At 43.6% G+C, this 23,804-nt stretch overlaps 1 protein-coding gene across 3 annotated transcripts; it reads right to left on the bottom strand.

The window, feature by feature from the left end:
• Window positions 1-7,639: 7,639 nt before the first annotated feature.
• Window positions 7,640-23,663, bottom strand: rabl2 (RAB, member of RAS oncogene family-like 2). 3 transcript variants are annotated; one of them, XM_055653266.1, is made up of 10 exons: window positions 22,573-23,089; window positions 21,951-22,058; window positions 21,496-21,685; window positions 20,772-20,801; window positions 19,544-19,623; window positions 16,279-16,358; window positions 15,901-16,012; window positions 14,707-14,804; window positions 13,591-13,674; window positions 7,640-10,310 (listed from the first exon to the last, which is right to left on the bottom strand). In XM_055653266.1, the coding sequence occupies exons 3-10, from the start codon at window positions 21,600-21,602 to the stop codon at window positions 10,239-10,241; spliced, it is 663 nt and encodes a 220-aa protein (XP_055509241.1). In that variant the 5' UTR covers window positions 21,603-21,685; window positions 21,951-22,058; window positions 22,573-23,089; the 3' UTR covers window positions 7,640-10,238. The 3 variants fall into 3 exon arrangements, with proteins under 3 accessions (XP_055509241.1, XP_055509242.1, XP_055509240.1); XM_055653267.1 differs by lacking the exons at window positions 21,951-22,058; window positions 22,573-23,089 and adding an exon at window positions 23,575-23,663; XM_055653265.1 differs by lacking the exon at window positions 21,951-22,058.
• Between the last annotated feature and the right edge of the window lie 141 nt (window positions 23,664-23,804).

The raw sequence follows: 23,804 nt of genomic DNA, 5'->3' as shown, positions 1-23,804 counted from the left end.
CCAAAATTCATCTTTGCTGGTCATTTTCTTCATGTTAGTTTATTTGTAGACTAGGGACCCAATGTTGTGATTATTCAATTGATTATTATGATAGAAAGCAAACCAGATTGAACTGGGTTTCTTTTCATAAGTAGATGTTCCAGGAGCAGAATTGGACCATTCGGCCCATCAAGCCTATTGCAACTGCAGGATATGCAACACCTGTCCCTATACTTCCTCTATCTACTCCGTCCAAGGATCCCAACAGTCCTTTCAGGTCCAGCTCCTCCAAACGCATCTACTGCATCCACAGTGCCAGTTGCGGACTCCTATATATCAGCGAGACCAAGAGCAAGCTTGAGATCGTTTCGCTGTACACCTCCGTTCAGTCTGCCTAGACCTATGCGATCTCCTGGTTGCTTTACACTGTAACTCCTCCTCCCATTACCATACTGATCTTTCTGTTCTGGGCCTCCTCCAGAATCAGTGAGGCCCAATGCGAATTGGAGGAATGGCACCTCATAATTCGCTTGCGCAGCTTACAACCCTTGCTTTCCCTCTCACTCTGTCCCTCCCCCACCCTAGTTCTCCGACTAGTTTCACAGTCCATCTGATTAATTTTACTGATTGTCTACCTTGTCACCTTCCCCTCAGCAAACAATGAACCATTCTACACTGCCTTAGCATCGTCTGCTTTGATCTGTCAATTTCATCCCTTTCCCTTCTATATCCCTAGGCTCCCTCTCCCTGGAGTCTCAGTCTGAAGAAGGTTCTCGATGCAAATCGTCACAAATTCCTTCTCTCCAGAGATGCTGCCTATTCCGCTGAGTTACTCCAGAATGTTTTGTCTATCTTTGGTGTAAACCAGCATCTGCAGTTCCTTCCTACACATAAGGTGCTTTTCCTCCAGTTTGCATGTGACCTCACTCTGGCAACGGAGGAACTCTTGCTCTGGCATTTTTTCCAATAACTCGTTACATCTATTTTACTAAAAGCTCCTAAAGACCTATTTCCTGAACCCTTTAAGTCATCATGAAATCCATGGCTTGGTGTCAAATTGTGCAAGACTAAGCTCTGAAGCAACACCTTGGGTCATTTTACTGAAGTAAAGCAACTATATAAATGCAGGTGGATATTATTCTTCAATGAGAAATCTTTCAAGGTTCATCTTGGTGTTGCTTAAAAACTGAAAAGGTAAAATGTAATGATTAATAATCATCACAGAGGCATAGTTTCGGTAAACCTCCAGTGAATGACAAAGAATTACTGACACGTAGCCACAGGGAAATTTTCTAATTAAACAGGACAAACTGACTGTGAAAGATAAAGAAATGAAAAGCATATAACTGAACTGCTCAGACTTCTGCACTTGCTCCAAAGATAACAAGCATTTAATCTTGAGAACACAAGGGACTGGAGATGTTAGAATCTTGAACAAAATGCAAAGTTGCTGGAAGGACTCAGCAAGCCAGACAGCATCTGTGGAGGGAATGGACAGACAACATTTCTGGTCGGGATTCTTCTTCAGACTGACTGTAGTAGAGGGGGTAAAAGAGGATTTGGGGCAGGACAAAGCCTGGCAAGTGTTAGGTGGACACAGGTGAAGTGGGATTGATAAATGTTGTAGTAAGTGATATGGGCTGGAGGTGAAAGAGTGTAAAATCCAAGAGAAAGGCAGTGAAATGTAAAGTTGATGGGATGGATGTGTGTGGAAAGACCCTGGGGAAGGTGTGGTGGGGGGGAGGGGTGGTGGGGAGGAGGGTGTGGAGGGAAAATAGCAAGGATAAAAGGGCAGTTGGGAACTCGAGATTGGGAGATAAATGTGAGAGCAGGGTGACGGGAGGATCGGAGTTTAGTTTAGTTTATTGCCACGTATACCGAGGTACAGTGAAAAGCTCTTTGTGGTGTGTTATCCAGCCAGCGGAAAGATTATACATGATTATAATTGAGCCATCCACAGTCTACAGATACAGGATAAAGGGGATAACATTTAGTGCAAGATAAAGTCGGGGAAATTCCAATTAAAGATAGTTTGAGTGTCTCCAATGAGGTGGATGGTGATAGGATGGTTAAATTGCCTGATAACACCTGGGGAGAAACTGCTGAACGTATCTTTATAAACATCTGCGGTCCTATAGCCAATGAGCTCCCTCTTCATATTTGACATTAAGCACCCCAATTCCTTTACCCTGCAAAAGGCCTTCAACTGCCTCGCTCCAAGTTCAGGAATCCCCTCCTTTAATAAGCTCTGTTAAACCCCTTCTTATGACCAAATTATTCTATCATCTCCTTATCCAAGAGCTCAGTTAATTTTTTGTTTTGATAATGTGTTTCTCAGCGCTGTAAGATTTCTTTACTGTGTCAAATCACCACATAAATGCAAATGGCTGTTTGACAAAGGTGAGAGAGTAAATGAGTGGGCAGCAGACGATGATTTGTGCAGCTGCTTACGATGCAGAAATCTTTAGCACTTATCTAACCCATAGCGTATAAATCCCAAACATCTTCTGATACAGACATCTGCCCCTGGCCCTGAATCTCCCTGGGCAGTGTAGCCACTGAACATCCTTCCTGCTGCAGTGAGTGGGTAGTCAGCCCAATCTTTTAATCAACATTCAGGTCTGCCAGCTGTTCTGCTCAGTCCACGGAGAGATCCCACCAACACTCAGCTCAAGCACTGTGTGTAATTAGGTTGAATCTGTCTTATTGCTTATTAACAAGTGCCTGTGGAAAGCGTGGGAGCTCAGCACGGTATAACAAGCAGAGGTACATCAGTTCCCAGTCAACCGAGTCAGAAATGCCACTTGTGTGACCACCAATGCGGTGGTATTAACCTACCTCTCCAATCACATCTACTCAAATACACCCACCATCTCACATAACGTCCAGCCCCCAGTCACTAACCCAGCTCAAATCACCCGCAAACCCAAATCAAACCCGGTCTACAATCACATCCTAGCCTACAATCAGAAAATGCACGCACGTAGCCAACCAACGCTCACACATTGTCAATCCTTTGAAATACCTTCCTAACTACTATTGCACCTCCATTCCCTCATTCCCACTGGTACCCATCAGGCTCCCATAGAAGACACCAACTCCCACCCCCACCAATGAATACAGCACCCCTGACCTTCAAAAGCACACCTAACACTACCCCTACTTCAAAACTTACACTCAAATACATCACCGTTTCCAAATGAACCCCCAACAGGCCACTAAATCCAAACGTGCATCCAAGTGCACTCACCTCCCAACATTCAACCAAACACACTCCCTCCAATTGCAGTCCCAAATATGCATCTACCTCCAAATATGCACCCATGACAGCGAAACATATGCCTAATCTTCCCGCCTGCAAACATGTGTTTCCCAACACTGCCATCTACTAGAGTGCACCATCTCACTATCTTAAAACACAACATCCCCCAGTTCTCCCAAGTGCAAAGGAGCACAAGTCCCCCATCTCAAAATACACAGGTCAAAACCCCACCTCCAAACATGCTTCCGAACAACCTCACTGCCGAGCTAGCTGCCTCAATTCCCACATAGCCTCGCAATCCCAACAGAGCTTCCAGATTCCCAAATCCTGTGCACGCTCCCAATTCCCACTCCCTGTACAGGTTCCCAATCCCCACACTGGTTCTCCCTCCCCCATCCCCCACACAGGTTCTCCAGCCCTCTTCTCCATCTCCTTTCCCCACACAAATTCCCAATTCTCAATCCCCAATCCTTGTGCAGGTTTCCCATACCCAATCCTCATACAGATTTCCTATTTCCACTCAGGCACCCAATCGCCACAAAGACCTCCAATCCCCAATTCTTGGTTCTTGGTTTCTTGGTCCTCCAAAATATTCAAAATGGAATTTAAACTGGAGGTGGTGAAGGGAGGACTTATGTGCATCCCTCCACGGCGTCTAGTCTTCATAAAGTCCCCCAATCTACATGGAGGTTCCATATACCCACACAGGCTCTCAATCCCCAATCAGCACACAAACTCCCAATCCCTATTCCGTTCTCAAGCTCCCAATCCACAATCTCCACAGACCCCCTTCAATTCAAAAACATAAATCTCCTTAAATTCTCCCAATTCTCATGCATTCCAAACCGGTTGATCCCTTTGAAGGCAGCACCAAATCCGCAGGCAAACGACTCCAATCTCCATGTAGACTTGCACACCTTATCTGTAAACGTGCACTCCCAATCGTCATATCTCAAGACATTCATCGCAATCAGCAAACCACACAACCCTAACTAATCTCCAAACATGCACCCACACCTCTCCATCTCCATGCACTTAGTTCTTCCTATTATCTCCATCTCTTTACCCCCACCCCACACTAACGCTGCCCTATATTATACAGGAGCCTTAAAACCTCCACATGCTCAATCCTTTCCACACTCCCCTTCTCATATAAAGGACATTTTCAACCACCATGCCTCAAAACAGCAGCTCATGTACGTCTACACACTCCAACCACTCCCTCAACACATTTACCCCCCCAAATTATATAAATATGCTTTTACTCAAACAAGATTATTACCTCCCACAACCTCCCTTGCCACCACCACCACCACTCTTGTCGAAAATTCAGTTTATCTAATGAGAAGCACGGTAACAAATGTTTTTCCTGAGCTGGATCAATGAAATCCTCTCAGTTAGACAATAGACAATAGATCTTACAGCTCAAATTGTTCAGCAGGATGTTGCAATATAATGTAAAGGGCCCGTCCCACTGACATGACCTTTCAGCGACTGTCTTCGACCTTCAAGCTCGAGGGCACTCGCCTGGTAAACCTCGAGCTGGATCGACCGTCTGCAATGAAACCGCGAGCTGGATCGACCGACCACACACATCGCAAAGGCAGGGGCCAGGTAAAGCGGGGGGAGCACTGTCTGAAATTCACACCTACGATGAACAGAAAGATAAAATGCTACGCAGTGTACAGTAAGTCCTGTAAAGAGCGCGGGGGGGGGGAGGAGGCGGAGAAGTGGAGGGGGGAAAGAAGGGGGGAAGGAGAAGGGGGGGAAGGAGAAGGGGGGAAAAGGGTGGGGAAGGGGGGGAAGGTGGGGAGAAGGGGGGGGAGGGGGGGGGTGGGAGAGAGAAGGGGTGGAGACACTTTTAAGAAGCCAGACAACTTATAATAAAGTTTAGCGGGCATTTTACTTTACCGATCGGTTTTCATTGGTCCTGAAAACTCCAATGAGCCAATTAAAATGCCTGGTCAGCGAAGGAGATTGCCGACGGCTGTCCTCGACTGCCTGTAACTACATAGCGACCCCACTCCACTACGAGTTAAAAAGAACCATGCCGACCAATTTTTACTCGCGGAAAATTTTTCAACATGCTGAAAAATATTCCTGAAAAGTAAGCGGGAACTTCCCTCGAGCATGAAGGAGAGTTCCAGTGACCTCATAGGACCTCCTAAGACCACGTATCGGCCATGCTGTGAGTTTGCGTCAAGGGCAAACTCTTCTAAATTCACAGATTAGGTTTCCACAGTAGGACAGCCCCTAAATTAAGAGACCAGAGCTGTAGATTGTTGTGCTAGTGTTCTGAGCAAACTGATTTCTCTCCATAATTTTCTTGCATTGGAATTGTTAGATTAATGGAAATGATAATGTTTTTATTTAAATCCTCTTATGACTAATTCTTATTTGCCTGCTGTTCAGTACTGTTCCAGTGCAGTGAGCTGGTAACCCAGCATTGCCTGAGAAAAATCCTGCTAACCCCACGAGGGTGGAAAATGAAATACAGAACACCACAATAAATAAAATGGGGAGAAAAGATCAGAGGAAATGCATTTACATACGTGAAATATTAATTTAAGACATATCTGGGAGCTTGGAATAGCCTGGCAGTTAGGGGGTGGGGGGTGTGAGAAAGAGGATATTGCAGATATTTGGATTGTTGCTAAGTTGCAATGGGAATTCAACCCTAGAGCGATGAAATTTGAAGGGCATTAACATTTTATTTTTTCTACAAATGAGATATTGAGATCCCTAACCTGACATTAAACGAAAGCATCATATAACAGAAAACACAATGATGAATTGCAAACTGAACATGACAGTGAAGGAGGTGAAATCAACAAAGCAGCCGATGGCCCAGGCAAAATGGTGAATGTAACAGCATCAAATGGATGAGAAATTAACCCTTTGCTTCCCTTTCTGAGCTAATCAGCTATTTCACGACCAGTAAAGCATTAAATTATGCAGGCTGACAGATCACCTCCCACAACCAGGGGCAGTTCTGTGGCTTTCATTATAATTCTCAAAGAGGATATAAAGTCAACTGAGCGCCTGCTTCCAAGTTCAACTTAATGTCCTTAGTTTAACTGAGGGTAGTACTGAATGTGTACACATCAGTGGAAGATTCCACTGCTCCTCATTTCCCACTCACACATAGAATCATAGAATTGTATGCCACAGAAACAAACCCTTTCAGCCCACCCCTTCCATGCTGACCGCAGTACATATTTACGCCGATCCCAATTGCCTGCATTAGGCTATTTCCCTCTATCCATTTCTTATGTAACTGCTTGCCGTATTGCCTTTGTTACAATTGTATCTGCCTCTACTTCCTCCACTGACAGTTCACTCTAGATAACCATCACCCTCATTGTGAACATGACCTTTAAATGTCACCCCTCTTGGCTTAAACTTCCATTTCTAGACTCTCCTGCCATGAGAAAGAGATTCTATCTATCCTATCAATATCACTAATTCTTAGCTTTGTAAATCTCTATAAGGTCACCCCTCAGTCCTTTACATAACAGTGAGAATAAACCCTGCCTAACCCTGTCTCACTTTATATCAACATCTCTCTATTCCAGACAACATCCATGGGAATCTCCACTACTATGACCTGGTTTGACAACCAGAACTGTACACAATACACAAAATGTGGTCTAACCAATGTTTTATGCAACTGCAACATGACATCCCAATTTGTATACTCAATGCCTATGAAGTCAAGCATACCAAATGCCATCTTCACTCCTCTGTCCACCTGTGTTGCCATGGAGAAGGAGTGGAGACACTTTTAAGAAGTATAATAAAGTTTAGCGGGCATTTTATCTACCGGTAGGTTTTCCTTGGTCCTGAAAACTCCAATGAGCCAATCAAAATGCCCGGTCAGCGAAGGAGATTGCCTACGGCTGCCCTCGACTGCCTGTAACTAATTAGCGACCCCTCTCCACTGCACTACAAAAGAACCATGTCGACCAAATTTGACTTGCGGAAATATTTCAACAGGCTGAACATTTTTCCGCGACCTAGCTGAGGTCACGTGTATTCGGGAACTTCCCACGGGCATGAAGGAGAATTCCAGTGACCTCATAGGACCTCCTAGGACTACGTGTCGACCATGCTGCGAGTTTGAAGGTCGAAGACACTCTTCTAAACTCGCAGATTAGGTCGCCCAAGTGGGACAGCCCCTTATCTGTCTATGGAGGAAATGTGATAAAATGCTGGATTAGACCATGGATTCTATCTTGTGTTTTTTGATGCATCTCAATTTTAACAAGGAGAAGAACAGTTTAGGGCCATCAGAGTTCTTCAAATTTCTTGAATGAGCGAGAGTCAATATTTCACTTACTTAATTGTTTTCTTTGTAGATGCAAAGGTAAATGCAGAATACTTGCACAATATTCCAACTTTAGGTTTTCCGTAAACATATTTATTTCTCTGCAAAATTGCCTTAATCAAGACAGTTACTGATTCAGCAGATTCACTACTCATATTAACTGAAATTGTCTGGCAACAAAGATTAAAAACATTTCCACTTGAGCACAAAGATCAAACTCAGGATCAGGGCCTACAAAGCAACCAATCCAAACAAGATAAAAGAGCAAAGCTCACATTTTCAAGGGGAAGGTCTACAAAAACACAAGGACAGAAATGTTCTGTTAACATCTATATAATCATTAATATTTGCACAATGATACCAAAGCTCAAATGATACAAATAATCTTAGACTGTCCACCAAAACATTTTGTTGGTTTCTGATGATTAAGATACAGGGCTCTCTGAAGACTAACTAAGAAGCAATCACACGGTCTTGGGACACAACCCAAGGCCATTTCTCTAAAGAGCTGTAAAAACCAGACTGAAGAAAGCCTGAGCTTTCTACTCCCAAAGTTTCAATGTATGAGCAAAATCAGTTCAAAGATCCTGTGCAGTGAAGTCAGTGGGTGAGTTTTTGGTCCAAAAATCTATCTGATAATCAGGTGATGCATCGGATGCAAAATTCTTCAATATTGTTAGCTTCACTTTCTGCTGTAGGTAAACATTCTTTCAGAGGTAAAGTGTATAGACTCCCTCTCCAGTCTTACCCAAGTTGTTCCTCTTGATGTGGTCCTCAGCATTCAGAGTAACATGTACTAAGTTTGCAGGGACAAACTTAGCTTCCAATTGTCTCTCACTTTCATCCTCTACCTTATTCCCAATCTGACCAGTCTGCTGCGGCCTTTTGCACTGTTATGATGAGGCTCGAAGAATGCACCTCATCTTCTGCCTGGGCATGTTGCAGCTTTCCAGATTCACTGACAAACTAAACAATTTCTTGGTTTTCCTGTTTGGATCAGTACTCACCAGTTCTGCTGTAAGTCATCCATTTCTAATGTTGGCTCGAGTTTTCTCCCTTTAATATCACGGCCTGAACCTTCTGGGCATTTCCTTCTGCTTTGCATTTCATGGCTATTATGCTCCTTTGTTTGTGTTATTTTTATCCCAGTAATCCTCATAAATCTATCAACCAGGTAATTTAATCAGCATTTTATCACAATGTGGTCTCACCCTATCAGCGATAATCTCTTTGTCTCTTCCATCACACCCAACATTCTGCAATTTAAAAGTAACTTGTTTACTCTCTTTCCTAGTTATTCTGTTTCTCTTTCCACAAATGTCACCCGGTCTGATGAGTGTTTCCAGTATTCTTTTTCAGATTTCTACCAACGGCAGTATTCCTAATTTTCAGCAAATTTATTAGCCAATTCAACCATCACAGATAAGATACATGAATCTGAAGCTTTGTGAAATTTCTTATTTGATGTTCTGGCAAGCGATATTGCTGTCGAGGCTGAGTACTAGCAGAGACTCACAGGCCAAGCTGCTCACTATAACAACACTCAGTCATTGCTCTGTAAATGCTTTCTTGCACAAGGAATAAACTTGCGAGAGCAATCACTTTATAATAAATGCTATATCAAGCTGCTTTACAGAATGCAGCAATAAGCAATACCAATTCCAAACTACAATGCAAACATACCAACTACTTGGACCATGCTCTTTGGAACCCTCCCAGCCATCCCGATGGAACAGAGTAAAGATTGAGTCATCACCTTATTTCTGATACTGATCCATAGAAGCTCGAGGCAGAGTATGCATTGACTATTCCACTATGTGGTGCAGGCATTCCAAACTGAGTCTGCACTCTCCAGACAAACTGCACGCCCAGTGTCAGGAAATCTGTGAATAAACACCCTGGTTTCTTTCACCCTCTGCAGTGCAAGGGCACCGAGGCTAATTGCAAGAGTCCTGATCTCAGTCTTGGCAGAGTTGAACGGTGAAAAGTGGCCAGGACCTCCAGTAATATATACCACATGTTTCATGTCCCTATTTAATGCCTGGGGCACTGCACGATACCTCATCGACATATATTATCTTCCTGATAATCAGGACTGGATTCACTGATGTCAGGTGCACATGGCCACAATTTTCTATACAGTGTGAATGAAAGCAGTTCAATGAACTATTACAAAGTCACCGAGAGGTCCACAATAGACAGCAGCATAAAATCAATTGTCATGTGCACAGCCAAGGTCACTAAAATAATACACAAACAGGCTACAAAGATAGTGACGCGACGTTAAATGATGCTCAACTTCATCTGTTGGTGTGAGAAAAGAAATGTCATTGTAAATAAATTTCGGAAATACACACTGTAATCATTCCATTTGGACCCACTTCATCATTTTGGAGCGTGGGGACAATTTCAGAACTTTCTTTATCAGCTTCCTTTTTCAAATTGCTGAACAGACTGAGCAGCTACAAAGAGCAGGGAAATAGATGTCTCCCTCAAATCAGAAATCCAATCCAATGCCTTGCATTTCAGACAAGCTATGAAGTAACTTCATTATTCAGTCTATGTAGTTGTGCATTAAGGTTGAAAAGGGAGAGCCAAGTCTCATCCTGCACATTAGAACAGAGCTTGTCCAAGGCTCTGCTCCGAGGCTTCTCCCTTTTACAAATACCATTATGGCGATTCAGATTGGTCCTCTTTTGACTCGTCATCCCTGGTCTCCTCGTTTGCTTCAAGATCAAAATTCTGGTGGAGAGAGGAACAAGACAGCATAAGCCCAGTTATAGGTCACACGCTAAACACACATCCATCCTCCTCCTCAGTGCTGCTCATGTCACAGAATCACAGCCCACCACTGCACGTTCTCCTCATAGTCCTTCATCAATCTATACTGATCTCACTGCTCCAGCATTTCACCATAACCATGTAGTAGCAGCAAACCAATCCTCATACCCAGCTTTCTCCAGAACCTTGATTCAAACCTCAACCGATCCCATTGTGCTACTTGATTCCTACAGTCATAATTCAATCCAAGCTAATTTCATCAATCTGCTCCCTCACCATGGCCTTGAATCCATGCCAAACTCATTCCACTGAGCAACATTTTGACCAACGACAATGGAGAAATGGAAATATAATGAAGATATATTTCCAAGTCAGGATGGTGCATGGCTGGAAGGAAACGTGGAGATGGTGGTGTTTCAATACATCTGAATGATAGAGGTCATGGGTTGGGGATGTACCATCATAGAAGCTCTTAATTACTACAGTGTGATAGATTTAGCAGAAGGAACCCTTGTCTGCAGCCAATGTGTGAAGTGAAGTTAAACCATTAACAATGTGAAGAAATGTCATGGAAAGCAGAGCCTGGTGACTATTAGCAGAAGCTCTTTTTGTTGGCAGTAAGAATGTTGCTATTTATTGACCACTGGACCAGTAGGGGAAGAATGCCAAAAATGAATGAAATTGAGGCCACAGAAAAAGAAATCCAGGACTACTAGCATGGAGAAGAACTGGAATCCTTAGAGAAGGGAGGAAAAGGAATGGAACTGTGGGACATTAGAAAAGGAGAAATAAATTCTAGGATAATAGGAAGAGAAGGAATGGAATCCTGGTTGATTGAAACAGAGGAAAATAAATCTGGTCCACTAAAGCAGAAGGAACAAGTTCCTGGGAGGCTGGAACAGAGGGAACGAGTTCCAGGGTGATTCGAACAGAGGAAACAAGTTCTTCAGTTCCTGGGAGACTGGATACAAATTCCTTGGAGATTATGGAGATGCTAAGTTTGAAGTACAGCTTGCACGATGCTGTTGCAGTCAGAAGAATAGCTGCCTTAAGAGGTGGGAAGGATAGAGAGGGAGGTGCTACAGTGTTGAGTGTTTCTTGCGTTATTGCTTTTATTTCAGATTTCCAGCATCCACAGCCTTTTGAATTTTATTGTCAGGTTTTAAGCATCTGAAGCAGTTGAAGCCAGGGTAAGTCACTTAATTAATTCACCTTGATGTTCCTGGACCGGTCAAATGAAAGAAGAAAATCAGCCAGGGATCTTGCTTCAAAGATTGAGATTCTGGGAGAGTGTGTTGAAAGCTCATTGCCCATTTACAAGGATGAATGTCACAAACATTAATGCTGACATATACGTACACTTGGATCAATCTTGGTTGAAATGCCATCCCGTGGACAATGCCCTATCAAAGAGTTGTCCATGTCCTCGAGGAGAAGCTTGCAGAAGGTACAGAGCCACATATGGCTTCAGCAATAATTTAGTTTCTTGCTCCCAATGCAGTGGAATGCTGGCCGCAGGTCTTGGTCAGCTCACAACAGCATACCGTTGCCACCTGCTGATTTAGTACCAGTACTGCAAATCATTGGTGCTGGATCAAAGTCAGGGTACATGAAAGCCAGATGATGGAAAGCAGGAGCCAGGTCAAGCTTATTCTACTCTATGCAATGTATAACAATGCAATATACATTGTAATCTGTCAGTACCCGCAACTGGATGGCAGTTAGCTCATCTGGCAATCCTCATAAAAATGAATGATTGCAGATGATAATCATTTATGAAGTGTTTCATGGGGGGCAATGCAAAGGAAATGCTGTCTAAATGCAAGAGGATAGAATGGGATCTCACCTATTGCAACCACATGGGTTAACTCAGAGAGGGGCATCACTGAGAATTTTTGGCAACTGTTATGCCATGAAAGGCAACAATAAAGAACAGAAACTTGCCAAATCAATTGTGGTTTGTAATAATGCTTACCACAGCGCTCCATTGGATCAAACCAACAAAGAAACAATAGCCAAGCCACTCCAAAAGGCCCAAGAGTATGCATGGTCGAAGCTTTTAACTTAAGACATATTCAGAAGAGCACATCATTAATCAGATTGGTCATGGGAGTAATGAGTGACCTCAGATTGTAATTAATGAGAGATTATATGTGAGGTACATCAAGTGATTGCAACACAGCTGAAACAAAGGTGGTATGAGAGGGGAAATACGTACACACTTACATGCACACACGTGTGAACACATAAATGCAAACACGCATACACATACATACATGAGCCTAGGCACACACACACTCAAGAAAAGGTCATAGAGAGGCTGTCAGCCATGGGATGGTTGAGCAAGATATACAGCTAGGGTAGCAAGGGATTGACGTTGGGAGGAAGGAGGGACTATGTGAAAAAGGAGACCAGGGGATTTATTGGAAAGCAATCATCAGCAGAGGGAGCGTGGAAAATTCAGCTCCAATTTATTGGTTGGGCATCCTAACTCTGTGAAATTACTCCAATTAACAATATATGCAGCATACAATATCTCATCACAACTGTTGCAAGTGATGGAATGGAACGGTAAACACAGAGTAGTTAAATCTCAAGCTCCGACATCTATCCCATGCCTCAACAAGCTCACAATTAGATGTATTCTTCCAGTGAATTAGATTAGTGAATTGATATTTTCCTCCATCAAACATTAAATAAAGCTAGAAGACAGTGATCTGGAACAGTCAGAAGAGCAGCTGTAATTGTCGTTCACCGTTACACAAAGAAGGATTAATGAATTAGGGTGCAGCAAGGCTGGTGATATGGGAGAGTGGAGAATGTAAGAAGATGGTTGCTGCAGTGTGTACAGCAAGAGTACTGCAAGATGGTCAGTAGATGGCAGTCATGGGGTGACGTGCAATACCAGAGATTGTGGGCTGAATGGGCTGTTCCTGTGGTGTACTGCTCTATGTTCTACGATACAGGGTAAGAGTTGTTGAAATAGGAGCTTGGTAAGGTGATGGTGAGATATAGGAGGATGCTCATTACAATCGGGAGGGATGATAAAAGAAGGTGATGCTGCTGAAAGGAACACCCACACTGGATCTTAGCCTACAAAAAGGAAAATGGGAAACCAGGGAACCTGGCAAAAGGCCGTAATGCCACGGATTAATTTTCAAGGCTGAATGAACCATAATAAGTACACTGACAATTTCAGATCTACTGCATCCAGTACATTGTTTAGTAAATGAAGGCTTACCTCTAGCTCCCGCATAACTTCATCCATGAAATCGCTCGAGTTCTGTTTGTACGACATTGCCAATTTTATTGTGTCACGAAAAAGCTACAGAAAGAATAAGAAAGATAATTTGCATATTTATAGTGCATTTCACAAGGACCTCTGAAATGCAAACACTGCAGAAAATGTGACAGCCATTTTGCACACATCACAATCTCGCAGACAAGAGAGAATGACCAGATTACTTTCATTTGGAAAAGTGACATTGATTCAGGATAAATATTGGTCAGAACACCAGAATAATATCCTTTCTTCTCCAAGTACCGTTCCCTGCCCGCCCCACTCACTGCCCGCCCCAATCGCTGCCCACCCCGCTCCTCCTCTCTCCCCTCCTCCTCTCCCCCCCCCTCCCGCTCCTCCTCTCTCCCCTCTCCTCCTCTCTCCCCCCCCTCCTCCCCTCTCTCCCCCCCCTCTCCCCCCCCTCCTCTCCCCCCTCTCCTCTCCCTCTCTCTCTCGCACCCCCTCCTCTCCCCCCCCTCTCCTCACCCTCTCTCTGTCTCTGCCCCCTCTCTCTCTCTCCCTCTGTCTCTGCCCCACTCTCTCTGTCTCTGCCCCACTCTCTCTACCCCCCCCCCCCTCCATCTCTAGATGCGCCTGCAAGTTGGGGGCTATGTGTGAGGGATAGGGCAGGGATGGGGAAATGGAGCGAATGGAGTGTGTGTAACGCCGTAGGCACCCCCCCCCTCCCCCCTCCCACAACCACGCGGTGAGGGGATGGCACCCAACAGGTCCCACTTGTTAATAGGTCTAGTACCTATTAAAAGTCTGATCTTGTATGTGGATGTATTTGTTCGTGTGTTTATTTGTTTGTGTATAATCACATCTTCTTGAAAATACGATGTGCTAATGGCAAAATGTTTACATATTCCGGTAGAGATTTTTTCCGTGGAGTCCAAATTCGCCTTATCTGAAAAATTCATGTTTTATTTGTCGAGTTATTAATGAAAAGTCATTGGCTTGGAATACCACCAATAACTCTATACCGATTCTACCTCTGAGTTCTCATGTCCTTTCTTCTTTATTCATATTAGGAATCCAGGATTCCTTCAATGCATTTTTCCATAGCATTGCACCTACCTTTACCACATTGGTCCCATCCGCCGCTGACACAAAATAAAAAGGCAACCCATGCTTCTTGGCAAAGTTGAAGCTTTTCTGTGTGATTTTCAGATCAGCTGGAAGATAGGAAACAGTGTGCGTTTCATTCAGATGCGTGCTGGTGATCAATGCGCCAACGAGAAGCTCTACAAATCCTCCACTCCGACTGAGGAATCTGACACAGATTCTCAAACGGACACAATATCTTAAATCTGACTCAAAATCATTTGCACTCCGCCCAGCCGCTGAAATCCATCATTCTTGTACTCCTTCTGTGCCTTAATTCATCAGTCATTAGCCCATGTTTTCCTACGCCCGGTGCACCACTGAGCAATGGGGAAAATAAAACTAGAGTAATTTTGAGATACAACGCAGAAACAAGCTCTTTGTCCCACTGAGTCCGTACCGACCAACTATCACCCATAGCATGCTATATTTAAGAGGGAGTTAGGCTATATTTAAGAGGGAGTTAGATGTGGCCCTTATGGCCAAGGGGATCAGAGGGTATGGAGAAAAGGCAGGTACGGGATACTGAGTTGGATGATCAGCCATGATCATATTAAATGGCGGTGCAGGCTCGAAGGGCCGAATGGCCTACTCCTGCACCTAATTTCTATGTTTCTATGTTTCTATAGTACACTAGTTTATCCTTTACACTAGGGATAATTTACAAAAGCCAATTAACCTAAAAACCTGCACATCTTTTGGATGTGGGAGGAAACCAGAGAACCCGGGAAAACCCATGTGGTCACAGCGAGACTGTATAAACTCCATACAAACAGCACCCGTAATCAGGATTGAACCACTGTCTCTGGCATTGTAAGGCAGCCAGTGTGCTGCCCCAGGAGACTTCATCAAATTAAACAAACCAAAGTGCAAATGAGGACTGGAAAAAGTAAATTTAGGATTGATTCTGGAAATTCCTCTGGAAAGTAAAATTTGCCTTCAATTTAAGGAAGTAGCGATAAATATCTGGAATTATTTAAGCAACAGTGGGTTACAGTGATGAGATTAACTGTGAGATCTCTCCCAAAAGATAGATGCACCGAATGGACTTTCTCATCAGCATTCGGTATATGATCTCCTTTACTGGAAATTTCAGCTGGAAATCAAAGGTCAAAAGGATCTGCGGCTCAAGTTTCACTGTGACTAATATATAACATTTGAACTCACCGTCTATTTTGTTTGCGACGATCACACAGGGGATCTCAGGCCGAGACTCCCTCAGTTCAGTGTACCAGTTACTCAGATTTTTGTAAGTTATCTTCCTCTGCACATCAAACACCTAAAATTATAAAATAAATTAGTTTTCTTCTCTGGGATCTTGCAGCCACAACATAAAGCTTTCTTCATTCTCGCCAATCAAACATGTTTAGAGTATTAGTACAGTGTAGTGCGTGGTGATCAACAGTTCCGGGGTAGATGTTTACGCTTCAATCAGGCAAACAGAACTTATTTGATGTTTGTGGGTTTGATGGATTTATCTGCATTGCGAAAATAACAGTTACTGAAATAAGCTTTTGCATTCAAGTAAAATCTGTAATGACCCACCATGATACAGGCATGTGCCTTATGATAATAGGATGGATGCATACTCTGAAAACGCTCCTGTCCTGCTGTGTCCCAGAAATCTGTGAAAAAAAATAACCATAGTTTCAATTCTTGCACTTTCAAAGTGTATTTTAACATTTTGAATAATAAGAGTTAAAGTAAACAAGATTTATTTCACCCCCCCCCCCCAAAGCTTATCTATCTTTTTTTTCCACCGTAAATCTTCTCCCACGAGTGTCTCAAACTCGTTGCTTGCCAAAAGAACTATTTGAAGCTATTGACACATTTCTTCAAGCTCCTTCAACAGGGTAGAAAAAGGGCATGTATCCCTTCAAACCTGTCTGGTGTAGCTCAATGGGGGAATTCAGTTAATTCAATTAAGCCAAAGGGGTTGTGTTCAAGCCAGACTCCAGAGATTTGAGAACCTATGCTGTCATTTCAGTGACTACATCATATGCCATACAGAAATGCCATCTTCTCAGAGCACTTGAACCAAGGACACAACTGTTCTCTGTGATTAATGTAGAAAAACTCACAATACTAATTGAAGCAGTGCAGAACATTTTCAAGTTCCCTCTCTCTTTGATCAAGCTTTTACTCATTTACCTGGCTCAGATTTAATTTTTGTATAAATAATACTATTTGGTGCCTTGAGATATTCCATTTTGTAATAATGCAACTAGTTGCTACTGTTGATTTTCCCTGGTATCCCGCCAATATTTATTTCTCAAATTACATCACTAAAAGTGATTACCTTTTCGTTTATATCACTGCTGGTCTAGATTCTTGTTAGATGCAAAATAATCACATTTCCTACCTGACTAAATTGACCAGAAAGCAAAAATGCACATTTGGCTGTGATGCACATTAGTTTATTCAGAAGCATGGGCAGAAATCCAGGGGACACACACACACACACACACACGTCCCCTCCATGTTTTGAGAGATGGGGGACAATCCCCCCCCATGTTTTGTAATCCGGATTTTTAAATTTGGTGAAAAAAAAAAGATTAGAAATCTCCACTTTCCGCGAGACAGTGGGGGTAGACTGATGATCGAGGGCGCCGATTGGACGAAAGAGACGTCACTCAGGAGGCAATGGGGGCGGGATATGATGATAGCGCAATGATTGGAGGAGGCAGTTGGCAGTCAGAGGCAGAAGTAAGGGGGTGGGACTGAGGATAGAGCGCGGTGATTGGAGGAGGGAGACGTCCTGGTGGAGCAAAGATCATAGAGTGGAGCTTGAATCGGCCCGTTCGTGGAGCCTTTCGTCGCCCGGCCCGGCTTAAAATCGGCCGTGGGTTCTTCCATCGCCCCGCGGTTAAATTGCTGCGTCGACGCGATCGAGGCTCCCGATGTTGAAGCCACTGTCGGGCGATGGAAGATCCCGTGGCCGGTTTTAAGCCGCGGCCGGGCGATGAAAGGCCCCGTGAACGGGCCGATTCAAGCCCCACGATTTGGGGCGGACGAAGCTGCTGTTGCTGGAGATCAGAGTCTGCCACCAACCAGGTCAGCTCCCGATGTTGCCGTCCACAGGGCCCACGGCTGAAGCCTCCGAAGTCTCGCGTGTATGTGCGCGCTCGCGGCCACCAAGAAATTGTGCCCCCCCATGTTTTGATAGCGATTCCCGCCCCTGTTCAGAAGACATGAAAGGTGCAATAGAATTTCTATTCTGCCATTTTGTTAGATCTTGTTATGCTTGATCAACTTGGATACATTTTCTAATACCAAACAAGCATCTCAATCTCACACTGGTACATTTTAATTCAGCCACAGCATCTACAGCCTTTGAAGGAGGGTGATGAAGATTTGAATGGAGTACTTTGTAATTTCACTCCTGCATTGACAGACAGACAATGATTATCCTGTGGTTGAAAAACATGGTCATTTGAGAACGAGTAAGTTTGCAGATGGCACATCAATTGGTGCAGATGTGGATAGTGAAGAAAGCTGTCCAAGGATGGAACAGGATATAATGTGTAGGAAAGAACTGCAGATGCTGGTTTAAATCGAAGGTAGACGCAAGATGTTGGAGTAACTCAGTGGGACAAGCAGCATCTCGGGAGAGAAGGAATGGGTGACATTTCAGGTCGAGACCCTTCTTCAGACTGATGTCAGGGGAATGGGCAGGACAGAGATAGAATGTAGTCAGAGACAGTAAGACTGGTGAGAGAACTGGGAAGGGGAGGGGATGGAGAGAGAGGGAAAGCAAGGGCTATTTGAAGTTAGAGAAGTCAATGTTCATACCGCTGGGGTGTAAGCTACACAAGCAAAATATGAGGCGCTGTTCCTCCAATTTGCACTGGGCCTCACTCTGACAATGGAGGTGGCCCAGGACAGAAAGGTCTGATTGGGAATGTGAGAGGGAGTTAAAGTGCCGAAATGAGGTTGGTTAATGCAAACTGAGCGGAGGTGTTCAGCGAAACGATCGCCGAGCCTGCGCTTGGTCTCGCCGATGTACAGAAGTTGACACCTGGAACAGCGGATACAGTAGATGAGGTAGGAGGAGGTGCAAGTGAACCTCTGCCTCACCTGAAAAGACTGTCAGGGTCCTTCATCGTTTGGGGCATTGAATATAAAATTCAAGAATCATGTTGCAAGTTAATAAAACTTTGCTTAGGTTGCAATTGAAGTATTGTGTGTAGTTCTGGTCACTCAATTACAGGAAGGATGCGGAGGCTTTGGAGAGGGTGCAGAAGAGGTTTAGCAAGATACTATCTGGATTAAAAGGTATTAGCTATGAGAAGTTGGACGTATTCGGAATGTCAGAGGCTGAGGGTGATCTGAGAGAAGTATACAAAATTGTTATTTTTATAGATAGGGTAGAGAATCAGAGCTGTTCTCCCAGGGTGGAAATGTCAAAGACCAGAGGACATCATTTTAAAGACCGAAGGAGAAAATTTAACGATGTGCAGAGCATTTTTATTACACATAGAGAGAGGTAGGTGCCGAGAATGGGCTGCCAGGGGTAGTAATGGAATCAAAAACATTAGTGGTATGTACAAATCTTTTAGATAGGCACATAATAGGAAGGGAATGAAAGAATATGGAACACATGCAGACAGAGTTCAGGTTAACTGGGCAGCATGTCCATCACAGAGACTGTGGGCCTGTCCCTGTGATGTCCTGTTCTACATTGATAAGTCATCTAAATCCAAGGCTGCTTTAGTGCAGAGGCTTTTGCTAGACTATTGGAATTCACCCTTTACTTTGTTTTTGGTTTGTTGCAAACGATTAAGAGCAAATGAAGAATGTTAACACTTACCCACTAGAACAGTCTTGTCATTGACTTTAGTGGTGTACTTGTACAGCGTCAATGCATAAGTGGACAGCTGTTGAGGACGACTGGAATACAGGTTTAAGGCATAAAAAACTGAAAGAATAAAACCCTGGTAATTAAATGTTACACCCATCCTATTTAGTAGTACCGCTAGATGATAATGCGCTATCAATTGTTTTAAGTTTAAAAATAATCTTTAGTTAACTTCATGTTTTTGGAAGAAAAAGCAAAGTGTGTAAGCTGAGAGTAGACATCAGTCGATAGTCTGCCCTGTGTGATGGAGACATAGAGGTCAAGAAAGGGAACAGAGCTGTCATAGATGGATTCCTCACCCACGTCACCTCTGTGTCCCGCAGTCCTGCTTGCACTCAACCGTCCCCCCAGATGGATCAAGGATAGTGTTCCTCACCTTTCACCCCACAAACCTCTGCATCCAACATATCATTCTTTGATTTTTTGTCATCTTCAATGTGATTCCACCACCTGTCACATCCCCATCCCTTTCTGCCTTCCACAGAGACCGCTCCCTCCACAGCTCCATGGTTCACGTCTCTTCCCACCCAACCTAGAGCCTCCCTACAGGCAAAATGTAGGAACAAGGAACTGTGAATGCTGGTTTACCACGGACAGACACACAATGCTGAAGTAACTGGAGAACATCTCTAAAAATTGTCTGGGATATTATTATTATTATTAATTAATTATTAAATATGGAAGAAGGGTTAAGGAGAAGGGGTGAGATTAAATAAGTTATTCTTCTTCTCACTCCTTTTCGAGCTTGTAAAAAAGTGTTGGACATTTAAATTTTGCTTTATGCTTTTCATTGCTTTGCAAATATTGCCTGGAATGTCCAATTGTTTGACTATTTCGATTTTGTTGTTGTTATTTATTCCTATTTATGTCTTTACTTGTTCGGAACAAATAACCAAACAAACAAACAAATAAATAAATAAACATTGGTGGGTGACGTTTCGGGTTGGAACCCTTGAAGAAGTAAGGTACTAATCGGAGGGGATTCCACCTTCATTGGGACAGATGTGGGGACAGACATTGTGGGCTGAAGGGCTTGTTCCGGTGCTGTGCTGTTCTATGTGGTGATACAAAATGATACAAAACAGGAACTAAATCAGAGCTGATGAGCTTAGGGAAACAGGATTTCCTTCCCATCCTTGGCCAATAGAATGTTATCACATACAGACCTTACAAAGGATACTATCCATCTATCAGGAATCTTTCCATCAACCTGCGAATACACAGCAAATAAAAAAATTAGTGTTGGTCTCAAAGAACTGAGTTTCCATTCCCCATTTCACTCAATTTACCGATTGATCAATCCCCCCCCCCCCACTGAAGGACATTGCTGGTCCAAATCCGAAGATGCATATTGATAATTTCTAGAGCTGAAAGTTGACAACGCTAGGCACAATATGAAGACAGGAAAACTGCCCTAGTGTCAAAATTCACTCAGATGGAAAATTCTTCATCTGGGAACCAAACTTTGTCCACTCTCAGGAATGTTAAGATTCAACATATATTCTACCGGGTTTCTTCAGCCTCCTGCATTACATTCAGTTTGAACTGAGATGGAAATTGGTTTCAAGATTGAAGGCATCAAACTGATGTTGCGCTTTTAAATTTAAAAGTGAACAGGTGCTTGGCTGTTCTTTTATCTGTGTCTTTGACTAGGAAGGCCAAGTGTGCACATCTGCTGAGAGTAGCTTAGGCTTGACTTGACTTGATGTACTGCCCAAGTGAGGTTCCCTTCCTTTGTGGGCCCAGATATTTGACAAGGAGGGAGGCTAGAACCTAATACGATATCCATCCCAGCAAATAGCTGCCCTTTTCAGAGGGGATAGAAATATAGTATTTTACAGTGATGAGCCACAGGTCCTTGATGCATTTCACCCAACCCCAGTGCCCAGCACATTTTTACTTACTTGGATTTACCCACGGCACTGTCTCCCAAACAGATGATTTTGATGTGTTCATCCCCATCGTACTTGTCCTGGTTCAGTTCAGGTAGAGCACTGTTCTCCGCAGCCATGTTTTTTTCTAATAACCACACAGGCTTGAGCTTTTGTCTTAACCTTTGCCTGTTGATTCTTCCACTGATGGTTCTCTGAGCCCCTGCAGACATTACATACTTCAGTACTCCTGCACAGTCTCAAGAGATCCTACATATATTTGCATTCAACCATTGTCAAATCTTCCACTCTTGCAGTCTTCATCCAGTATTTTCATGCCACTGCTGTTTTTGTGAATTCACAAATCTAGTCTGCCTTCATTCTGAGCCTAATGCAAATTTATGAAGAGTATATTCTAAAAACTGATAGTACGCTTTATTGCTGATCTCAAAATCTGAATTTACAGTATCCGACTTTGCAAATCTTACCCAATTCTTGACCGTTTCTGTCCCTCTGTTTTGACTCAGTTCCTTTGTGTCTGTCTCTTTAGCAGATTTTTATTTTGTTCCGGATCCAGCCCATTCACTTTCTCACTGCTGATTTCAAAGGATTTCTAAATGAATTATTGTTTCCCTCAGTGTCTGTATTTGTTTTCTCTTCTTGAATCTCCCTTCGTTTGTCCTTTACTCTTTTTGTCTGAGGCTGTGTGGCGACTCCTATCAATATCTTCATTGACGCAGCCACAGTAGACCCTATCCCTATTGCTACTCTATGTAACCCATCATCCCAGACCTTCAGTTGCATCTGCCTCTTTACTCTGCTTTAAATATTTTTCTGATCCTGTTCTTTATCTCATGGGTATGTTTTCCTTGTATATTAGTGTTTTTGAAATGTTTCAGTCTATTACTATGTTTCTTCTAGATATATCTGCCCCTAAACCTGCTGTTAGTCCATTTGTCAAGCAGGCTCCAATATGTAGATCTCTCAATATTTATTCACAACACTCTCTCAGTCTTTCTCAATTGTTATAGTTATGTTTATTTCCCTATCTCACCAAAGCTTCCAATCTTTCTTAGCACCTGTGATACTATACACTAAAACAAAACTCACCAGGTAAACGTGACTAGATTCGGTCTCTTTCCCTTATATATCTGTCTCTTGCCTGAACCCTGTAATTTCCTTTGTTTCTATCTACCCTTTCTCCTCTCCTTCTGCCCTTTCCTCTACAGCAGTTCTATCACCCTTCTGTTTTATGAGCCCTCACAGTATCTATTTCCCTCACTTTATTCCTTTTATCTTTATTTCTGACCTTGCTTCTTCTTTGGTGTAGATCTATTTCTCACCCTTCCATTAAACCTAATAGCTTTCCATCCCCCTCACTCCCTCTCATATATTTATTACTCTTCTTTTTCTCTCTCAATCTTTCTATTTTTCCTATTTCTGCCTTCACTCTTCCTATCCCCTCCCCTATCTCTTCCTCCCTGTTTATATTACCTTGAGAACTCCTTCTCCCTCCCCTTCTGTCCTTCACTCTATTGCTCTCCCCATTTCCCCCTCCACCTCACTCAATCCTTCTCTGCCCTCGTCCTTCACTCTATCCTTTTTTCCTCTGTCCCTTGTTCTCTCTATCCCTCACCCACTCTCTCTATCCTCTGTCACTCATTGTATTCCACCCTCCATCTCACTCAACCCCCCGGCCCTTCACTTTCTCAGCCCTATCTCTCTCGCTCTCCTTTTGCCTTCCTTCTCCTCCTCCCTCTATCCTCGCCCTCCTCTATCCTTCCCTCCTTCTACACTCTGTCTCTCCTTCTCGCCCTCCTCTATCCTTCCCTCCTTCCACACTCTGTCTCTCCTTCTCGCCCTCCTCTGTCCTTCTACACTCTGTCTCTCCTTCTCGCCCTCCTCTATCCTTCCACACTCTGCCTCTCCTTCTCCCTCCCTCCCTCCTTCTCTCTCTCCTGCAGCTTTCCTGCAGCTATGCAACAGACGCCAGGAAGGGCTCCATCAGGGGCTGTCCGAGCGCCGCCTGGACACTGTGCCAGTATTAATATTTTAACGGAGCGACTGAAACACATAGTAAAAATTAAGCAAATATTAGGAACAAACGATTACAATTCTGTGATGGCAGCACCCCGCAGGCCCGGCGGGGCTGTCCGGGCAGCGCCTGTCCTGGTCCCTCCCCCTCCTGCTGGTGATTTCAAATGTAAATTCCTGCCCAGTATGTGGTGGCTGTTGTTACACTTGTGGTCGGTTTTTAATATATATTTCAGTGTGTTCTCTCAGGAATTGATTTTATTAAAGCAGAACCAACTTGCATCTCTACACAGGGTTGCATAGCCTCC

Source organism: Leucoraja erinacea, chromosome 22 (assembly GCF_028641065.1).
Source record: "Leucoraja erinacea ecotype New England chromosome 22, Leri_hhj_1, whole genome shotgun sequence".
In the NCBI taxonomy this organism is placed as follows: Eukaryota; Metazoa; Chordata; class Chondrichthyes; order Rajiformes; family Rajidae; genus Leucoraja; species Leucoraja erinaceus.
This window is presented reverse-complemented; position numbering and strand designations above follow the sequence as displayed.

Coding starts and splice junctions, on each gene's coding strand:
- rabl2 (XM_055653267.1), bottom strand. CDS start 21,602: ATGGCTGCGGAGAACAGTGCTCTACCTGAACTGAACCAGGACAAGTAC. Junction 20,802..21,495: donor AGTGCCGTGGGTAAATCCAA/GTAAGTAAAAAT, acceptor GTGTATTCGCAG/GTTGATGGAAAGATTCCTGA. Junction 10,311..13,590: donor AAGTTATGCGGGAGCTAGAG/GTAAGCCTTCAT, acceptor TCTCTCCACCAG/AATTTTGATCTTGAAGCAAA.